The sequence below is a fragment of the Anser cygnoides genome, chromosome Z, assembly GCF_040182565.1.
Source record: "Anser cygnoides isolate HZ-2024a breed goose chromosome Z, Taihu_goose_T2T_genome, whole genome shotgun sequence".
NCBI lineage: Eukaryota > Metazoa > Chordata > Aves > Anseriformes > Anatidae > Anser > Anser cygnoides.
Window position 1 is genome coordinate 5,236,868 of NC_089912.1, and position 9,416 is coordinate 5,246,283.

General features: G+C 56.4%; 1 protein-coding gene across 1 annotated transcript; it reads right to left on the bottom strand.

The window, feature by feature from the left end:
• Nucleotides 1-6,549: 6,549 nt before the first annotated feature.
• LOC136789011 (E3 ubiquitin-protein ligase Topors-like) lies at nucleotides 6,550-8,022 on the bottom strand. The gene is made up of 2 exons (XM_066988256.1): nucleotides 7,802-8,022; nucleotides 6,550-7,668 (listed from the first exon to the last, which is right to left on the bottom strand). The coding sequence occupies exon 2, from the start codon at nucleotides 7,579-7,581 to the stop codon at nucleotides 6,550-6,552; it is 1,032 nt and encodes a 343-aa protein (XP_066844357.1). The 5' UTR covers nucleotides 7,582-7,668; nucleotides 7,802-8,022.
• Nucleotides 8,023-9,416: the final 1,394 nt, after the last annotated feature.

Below are 9,416 nucleotides of genomic sequence, written 5' to 3' on the forward strand. Positions count from 1 at the left end.
GGCGGCCTCTTGCAGGGCTGGGCAGAGTCTTGGGCACTGCCTGCCCGGGTGCGCTTCCTGGGGCGCCGGGACCCCCGAGTCGAGTGGTGAGGAGTGGAGGGTCTGCGCCTGCAGGCCCGGGCAGAGGGACCTGCTGCTGCCTCCTGCCCCAGCTCTTCACGGGGCTCTTCCTGCTCCTGGGGGTTGGCTGCAGCTGGGACTTCGCCAGGACCCCCATGCCGGAAAGCGCTGGATGTGCTGGGCAGCTCCCCCATGTCAGGGCCTGCGTTGCTGTTGGAGGGCGCGGGGCTGGTGCTGATGGTTCCCTGCATGGAGGCAGTGGGACCAGAAGCACCTGCAGGGCTGTCCTCCTGTACCCCAGCAGTGTGGCCACTCTCGAGGCCCAGTAGCCTCCGTGCCTCCTCGCCGCAGAGGCCCACGATGGTGCCGACGAGCCCATCGATGAGCGGCACGGTGAGGGGCCCCAAGGCGGGCTGTGTGTGCTGAATGATGGCGTCCCTGTCCAGCCCCATCACACACAGGGAGTGCAGGAGGAAGCTCTCTGCAGCTCTCGCCTGCCACCAGCGTGTCCCATAGATGGCTGAGAGCTCGCGGCGCAGCCAGGGCAGCACAGGGTCGAGGATGTCCCTGCGCTCCCTGAACAGCACGGCCCAGTCCTCGGGCAGGAGGCCGCCCACAGCAGCGCGGGGATCGGGCTCCGCATCCCTCTCCTCGGCTGGCACAGAGGACGCAGCCGGCGCTGCAGGGCTGTGGGGGGCAGTGGCGCTGCCTGCCTGGAAGCCAACAGGTACGGGCACTGCGGGAGGGGAGACGATGCATTCCAAGTAGTCCTCCTCTCCCCGCACGGAAACCTTGATGCTTCTCATGCCCGTCCTGCAGAGTGGGCAGCTGGCCTTCAGCTTTGCCCAGCGCTGGATGCAGCCCAGGCAGAACCGGTGGTTACATGGTGTCGCGTAGGCCACATCCTTTCGCCCCTCCCGGCAGACGGGACACGTCCACGCCTCCTCTGTGGCCATGGTCTTCACGCTAAGGTGCGCTGGGGAGAGCTGGTGGTGACGAGCTGCTCCCCTGCACCGGCACTGCAGAAGCGGGTATCGCGCACGCTGCGAGGAAGAGAGAAGGTCACTGGCTGTGCCCCGGCCCCTCAGCAGGAAACCCCCCGGCCCCAGCCCCACGGCTGGGTGGTCCCACGTCCCCCGCGGGCCGCCCCGGGGCACGTGGCCCCACACAGCTCACCTGTGCTGCTGCAAGTGCTCCTCACAGGGCCCCGGCTGCCTGAGCCAGGCAGGGCCGGGGAAACACAGGCACTGCCTGCGGGGACGGGCACTGAGAACAGCTGCCGACGGCCCCACAGCACAGCTCCAACAAATCCTTGCTCGGCGCTCCAAGCCTCGCACAAACGCTCAGCAGGAATCCAGGCACGAGCCAGGCTGGGACGGGCTCTGCCTGCGCCCCAATATGAGCAGCGAGGGCCGTGAGGTCACAGAGTCCATTGCTGGGTGACCTCAGAGCCCATCGCTGGGTGACCTCAGCATGGGGAGACATCACGTTGTGCTGGGTGGCAGCCGGGCGGGTTTTCACAGAATCACAGAATCGTCTAGGTTGGAAGAGACCTCCAAGATCATCTAGTCCAACCTCAGCCCTAACACTAACAAGTCCTACACTAAACCGTATCACTAAGGGCTACATCTAAACGTCTTTTAAAGACCTCCAGGGATGGTGACTCAATCACCCCCCTGGGCAGTCCATTCCAATGCCTAACAACCCTTTCGGTAAAGAAGAAGTTCTTCCTAACATCCAACCTAAACCTCCCCTGGCGCAACTTTAGCCCATTCCCCCTCGTCCTGTCACCAGGCACGTAGGAGAACAGACCAACCCCCACCTCTCTACAGCCTCCTTTAAGGTACCTATAGAGAGCGATGAGGTCTCCCCTGAGCCTCCTCTTCTCGAGGCTAAACAACCCCAGCTCACAGTATCACAGTATCACAGATTTCTAGGTTGGAAGAGACCTCAAGATCATCGAGTCCAACCTCCGACCTAACACTAAGTACTCCACTAAACCATATCGCTAAGCTCTACATCTAAACGTCTTTTAAAGACCTCCAGGGATGGTGACTCCACCACCTCCCTGGGCAGCCCGTTCCAATGCTTAATAACCCTTTCGGTAAAGAAGTACTTCCTAACATCCAACCTAAAACTCCCCTGTTGCAACTTTCGCCCATTCCCCCTCGTCCTGTCACCAGGCACGTAGGAGAACAGACCAACACCCACCTCTCTACAGCCTCCTTTAAGGTAACTGTAGAGAGCGATAAGGTCGCCCCTGAGCCTCCTCTTCTCCAGGCTGAACAAGCCCAGCTCCCTCAGCCGCTCCTCGTAAGACTTGTTCTCCAGACCCCTCACCAGCTTGGTTGCCCTTCTCTGGACTCTCTCGAGCACGTCCACGTCCTTCCTGTAGCGAGGGGCCCAAAACTGAACACAGTACTCAAGGTGCGGCCTCACCAGAGCCGAGTACAGGGGCACAATCACTTCCCTCGACCTGCTGGCCACACTGCTTCTTATACAGGCCAGGATGCTGTTGGCCTTCTTGGCCACCTGAGCACACTGCTGGCTCATATTCAGCCAACTATCAACCAATACTCCCAGGTCCTTCTCGGCCAGGCAGCTTTCCAGCCACTCATCTCCCAGCCTGTAGTTCTGCTTGGGGTTGTTGCGCCCCAGGTGCAGGACCCGGCACTTGGCCTTGTTGAACTTCATACAGTTGACCTCAGCCCATCGCTCCAGCCTATCCAGATCATCCTGCAGAGCCTTCCTGCCCTCGAGCAGATCGACACACGCACCTAACTTGGTGTCATCTGCAAACTTACTGAGGGTGCACTGGACGCCCTCATCCAGATCATCGATAAAGATATTAAAGAGGACCGGCCCCAGTACCGAGCCCTGGGGGACTCCACTAGTAACCGGCCTCGAACCGGATTTGACTCCATTCACCACAGCTCTCTGGGCCCGGCCATCCAGCCAGTTTCTAACCCAACAAAGCGTACGCCAGTCCAAGCCCCGAGCAGCCAGTTTCTTGAGGAGAATGTTGTGGGGAACTGTGTCAAAAGCCTTACTGAGGTCAAGGTAGATCACATCCACAGCCTTCCCCTCATCCACCAAGCGCGTCACTTTGTCATAGAAGGAGATCAGGTTCGTCAAGCAGGACCTGTCTTTCATAAACCCATGCTGACTGGGCCTGATTGCGTGCTTGCCCTGCAAGTGCCGCGTGATGACATTCAAGATAATCTGCTCCATGAGCTTCCCTGGCACTGAGGTCAAGCTAACAGGCCTATAGTTCCCCGGATTATCTCCAGAGAACGAGACTGTCCCAGGATAAGAACAATGGCTAAGGAAAACGAGACAAACACTTGCAGAATCGGCAAGAACAAGAAGCTACAAAATCTTGGGCCCTTCCATTTCCAAAACAAACAAACAAAAAACAACAACAAAGAAATTAAAGTTTAGTCAAATAAAACTGTATATAGAGGGCGTAGTTACAAGTGTAGGTTGTGGGCCTGTAGTACTCAGCCAGTGAGGAAAGGGGAGGAATTAAACATCGGGTAACAGGGGATATAAGGTAATGATATACTGTTACTGTGCACCCCTGTTCGCAGGACACACAGCATTGCAATTGTGAATAAATGAATAAATTAGCTTCCCAGAAGACCCTGTCTGAGAAAATTATTGAGATATTTCTTATACCAATAAACATGGGAAAATCTGCAATCCTAGGACCTATGTAGAGAGAATGTAACAAACCGTGTGAAGGGAACAATGAGAACAAACGTCATTACAATACGTTCTCTTTATTTTTAACTTTTAAAATAGCCTTTTTTTCTGCTACGTGGATTTTCATCTCATGATCGGCGGATTAATAAGGCAAGTTTCTGCCTTAACTGTTTGCCCGGTTGGGGCATTTGTGACCACGGAATCACAGAATGGCTGAGGCTGGCAGGGCCCTCAGGAGCTCATCTGGTCCCACCCCTGCTCCAGAGCCAGGTGCCCAGGCCCGTGTCCAGGCAGGTTTTGAAGATCCGTAGCGAGGAGACCCCACAGCCTCTGGGCAGCCTGTGCCAGTGCTCAGCCACCCGCACAGCACAGAAGTGCTGCCTGGTGCTCAGAGGGAGCTTCCCGTGCTCCAGTTTGTGCTCACTGCCTCTTGCCTTGTCCTTGCGCACCACTGGCAAGAGCCTGGCTCCGTCCTCTTTGCACCCTCCCTTCAGGTATTTATGGACGCTGATGAGATCCCCCTGAGCCTCCCCTTCTCCAGGCCGAGCAGTCCCAGCTCTCTCAGCCTTTCCTCCCATCCCTTGATCAACTTGCTGTCTGTTGGAGTCTTCCCAGTATGTTTGGGTCTGCCTTGTACTGCGCAGCCCAGAGCTGGACACGTTGCTCCAGGTGCAGCCTCACCGGTGCTGAGCGGAGGAGGAGGATCAGCTTCCTCAGCCTGCTGGAGACACTTTGCTCCTGCCAGCCCGCCTCTCCGGCCTGCTGAGCCCACCTGGATGGCAGCGCGGCCCTCTGGTGGGTCAGCCACAGCCTCAGTTCTCTGTCATCTGCAAATTTATCGAGGGTGCAATCTACCCATTGTCCAGATCGTTAAGGAAGGTGTTAAACAGGACCAGACCCAGTATCAGCTCCTGGGGTACTCCACTTGTTACTGGCCTCCCACCAGGCCTTGCACCACTGACCACAACCCTCCGTGTCCAGCCGCTCAGCCAGTTTTCGATCCATCTCAATGTCCGCTCATCCAGCCATACATCAAAAGCTACTCCATGAGGACCTTACGTGGGACAAACGCCTTACCATAGTCACAAAGACAATGCCCACTGCCCTCTCAGCCATTGGGCTGGTCACGTCATCTTGGAAGCTCATCAGGTCCGTCTGGGATGACTTCCCCGTGCTGAATCCATGCTGACTACTCCTGACGATGCCCATCTTACACCAACAACCTTGCGTTTTCTGGATTTCAATCCCCAACCTATCTATCATATTTTGAAATGATGAGCAAATTATTTTACCTAGACATGAGAGTAATTATTTTCATATATTGGTCCCCACAGGTGAGCCACACACACATATGCACACACCCACCCACACACATGTAGGTATATAAACTTCTGTTCCATGAAATACACGCTGCTCCAAATGAGGGGACAGCAGACAACAGACTCATCAAGCTGCAGGATCTAAGGCTGGCACTTAAATAAAGTACTCCTAATCTTGTCTACACCGTGTCACCTCTCAAGTGGTAACTGATCCACTGGGCTGTTAAACTAACTCGAAATGCACTTTATGATAGTGAACACACGCTTCCTTTTTTATCCTACAAAAAACCCAAGCCATTAAGCAGCGAGAGCATTCTTGCTGAGCAGCGTGACAGAGGCAGGAGGGCTGGCGGTGTGCTGCGACTCCGCTTAACCACCGCGTGCTAAAAGAGTGTGAGCAGCAAGTGCCTTCTGGCAGTGGTACTTCCTTTTAAAAAGCAGGGAGTGTTTTCTTTACACTCCACGTTAAGGATTTGTCTTTTTTTTTTTTCTTTTTTTTTTCTTAAGACACACTAAAGTGTTTGAAGCTGTTATAACTGCAGTAATCAGAATGTAATTATACCAGCAATGGGCCGGCACGTGCTGCAGCCTTCCAGAGCAGCAGCCAGGTGTAAAAAAGTCATAACATGAGTGAGCGGACTGCAAATTGGCAAAATGTTCCAGAAGTGTAGTGTAAAAAGAAAAATAATAATAATAATAATAAAAATTTGAAGTTACTTGGAACTTTGGTAGAAAATATCTTATGCAGGTTTGCATCTTGTGCAGGTTTGCAGGCACCAGACCACTGAAGGTCTTCTGGGTCGGAGGGAGAATGTTTGAATCAACCTGCTGCTTCACAGTGAAACAGTGTAATGAACAAAGTAACTCTGGCATGTTTAGAGGCTTGGGAGCAAGCAAGCAACTTGGCAGCAGGATTCTTCAAAAGCTTTGGGAAATTGCCGTAGGCCTTTCCACTCGGTGTCTGTGGTCCTCGCGCATCCAGAAATGTACTCCAAGCACCTGTAAGTGTTACTATGTGCTTTCAACTGATACTCTTTGTACAAAACAAAAAATAAAATAAAAGCCCACAACAAAAAACACCACATTTTACACTCCAATAATATTCTTAACCTTTATTTTTATGAATCAGACCAAGCAAGAATTGTTTGTAATGGTTAGGAGTTGTTTAGCAGTTACACTTGTTTTTCAAAGCCCATGATTGTGTTCCTGGCAGTGGCATGGGACAAAGGATATGTTTCCGGTCATCCCAAGGTTGCTTCTACCATTGCAAGTATGAGGCGCTTTCCTTCGTGGGTGTGAGGGACAGTGGGGGCCAGCAGGGCACGGGGACGGCACCAGGAAAAGGGAGGGAAGGCAGCAGCATGCACGGGGCTGTGGCAGCTCTGGTTTGAATCACACTAAGACATTTTCTGCGGTGTAGCCATATATTTTATTGTTCTTTGATTTAAGATCACCAGGAGCCCTGCTAGAAGCGCCGGGGGGGCGGCCTCTTGCAGGGCTGGGCAGAGTCTTGGGCACTGCCTGCCTGGGTGCGCTTCCTGGGGCGCCGGGACCCCCGAGTCGAGCGGTGAGGAGTGGAGGGTCTGCGCCTGCAGGCCCGGGCAGAGGGACCTGCTGCTGCCTCCTGCCCCAGCTCTTCACGGGGCTCTTCCTGCTCCTGGGGGTTGGCTGCAGCTGGGACTTCGCCAGGACCCCCATGCTGGAAAGCGCTGGATGTGCTGGGCAGCTCCTCCATGTCAGGGCCTGCGTTGCTGTTGGAGGGCGCGGGGCTGGTGCTGATGGTTCCCTGCATGGAGGCAGTGGGACCAGAAGCACCTGCAGGGCTGTCCTCCTGTACCCCAGCAGTGTGGCCACTCTCGAGGCCCAGTAGCCTCCGTGCCTCCTCTCCGCAGAGGCCCACGATGGTGCCCACGAGCCCGTCGATGAGCGGCACGGTGAGGGGCCCCAAGGCGGGCTGTGTGTGCTGAATGATGGCGTCCCTGTCCAGCCCCATCACACACAGGGAGTGCAGGAGGAAGCTCTCTGCAGCTCTCGCCTGCCACCAGCGTGTCCCATAGATGGCTGAGAGCTCGCGGCGCAGCCAGGGCAGCACAGGGTCGAGGATGTCCCTGCGCTCCCTGAACAGCACGGCCCAGTCCTCGGGCAGGAGGCCGCCCACAGCAGCGCGGGGATCGGGCTCCGCATCCCTCTCCTCGGCTGGCACAGAGGACGCAGCCGGCGCTGCAGGGCTGTGGGGGGCGGTGGCGCTGCCTGCCTGGAAGCCAACAGGTACGGGCACTGCGGGAGGGGAGACGATGCATTCCAAGTAGTCCTCCTCTCCCCGCACGGAAACCTTGATGGTCCTCATGCCCGTCCTGCAGAGTGGGCAGCTCGCCTTCAGCTTTGCCCAGCGCTGGATGCAGCCCAGGCAGAACCGGTGGTTACATGGTGTCGCGTAGGCCACATCCTTTCGCCCCTCCCGGCAGACGGGACACGTCCACGCCTCCTCTGTGGCCATGATCTTCACGCTAAGGTGCGCTGGGGAGAGCTGATGGTGACGAGCTGCTCCCCTGCACCGGCACTGCAGAAGCGGGTATCGCGCACGCTGCGAGGAAGAGAGAAGGTCACTGGCTGTGCCCCGGCCCCTCAGCAGGAAACCCCCCGGCCCCAGCCCCACGGCTGGGTGGTCCCACGTCCCCCGCGGGCCGCCCCGGGGCACGTGGCCCCACACAGCTCACCTGCGCTGCTGCAAGTGCTCCTCACAGGGCCCCGGCTGCCTGAGCCAGGCAGGGCCGGGGAAACACAGGCACTGCCTGCGGGGACGGGCACTGAGAACAGCTGCCGACGGCCCCACAGCACAGCTCCAACAAATCCTTGCTCGGCGCTCCAAGCCTCGCACAAACGCTCAGCAGGAATCCAGGCACGAGCCAGGCTGGGGCGGGCTCTGCCTGCGCCCCAATATGAGCAGCGAGGGCCGTGAGGTCACAGAGTCCATTGCTGGGTGACCTCAGAGCCCATCGCTCTGGGTGACCTCAGAGCCCATCGCTCTGGGTGACGCCCAAAAACTAAAGTACGTGTCTGAAAGCATTGCCCAGACGTTTTGTGAACTCCAGCAGGCTTGCTGCTCTGACCACTTCACTGGGAGGCCTGGTTCAGTGGCCAAGCCCCGTGTCAGTGAAAGATCTTGTCCTCACCTCCAGGCAGAGCCTCCCCTGTCACAGCTCCATGCCATTCCCTCCACTTTTGTCACCGTCCCCAGAGAGCAGAGCTTAACGCCGGGCCCTCCGCTCCCCTCGTGAGGAAGCTGCAGGTCGCCATCAGGCCTCTCCTCAGTCTCCTGCAGGCTGAACAAACGCAGGCACCTCAGCCGCTCCTCATCTGTCCTGCCCTCCAGACCCTTCACCACTTTGAAGCCCTCCTTTGGATGCTCTCTCTCTAAGAGGTTTATGGCCTTCTGATAGTGCCGTGCCCAAAAGTGCACACAGGACTCGAGCTGATGCTGAAAGAGCGCAGAGCAGAGCACAGCAATCCCTGCCCGCGACCGGCTAGCGATGCTGTGCTGGAGGCACCCCACGATGCCGTTGCCCCTCCTGCCTGCCAGGGCCCACGGCTGACTCATGTTCAACTTGCCGTCGACCGAAAGCCCCAGAGCCCTCTCTGCAGGGCTGCGCTCCAGCCTCTCCTCCCCCCAGACTGTCCGGACAGCCAGGGTTGCCCGTTGCCAGGTGCGCAATCCCTCACTCGCTCTCGCTAAACCTCATCTTGTTGGGGATTGCCCAGTTCTCTGATTTGTCAGGATCTCTCTGCAAGGCCTTCCTCCCCTCCATGGAGTCAGACGCTCCTCCCAATTTAGCATCGTGCCTAAATCAACACAAGACGCCCTCGAGTCCTGCGTGCAAGTCAGTTAGGACAACATTGAAGAGAACTGGCCCTAAAATGGAGGCCTGCAGAAGCCCCCTAGTGACTGGCCGCCAGCCCGATGCAACCCCATTTACGATAACCCTTGGAGCGCGACCCGTCAGCCACTTGTTCACCCATGGCATTATGCATTGCTCTAGCTGTGTGCTGCTCAATTTGTCCAGAAGGAGACAGTGAGAAACAATATTGAAGCTGTGCTGAAATCCAAACAGGTGCCATCAGCTGGCTTCCCTTGGCCAACTAGACGGTTGAGCACTTCCGAAAAGGAAATCAAGTGTGTTAAGCAGCACTTTCCCCTCATGAACCTGTGTTGGCTGTGATCAATGACTGCATTGTCCTTCAGGTGATATTAAGAACTCCCAGAATACTTTTCACCATATTTTTACCATTTTTTCCTCCCAATTGATTGGGGGGAGTTGAAAAATCATAAAATAA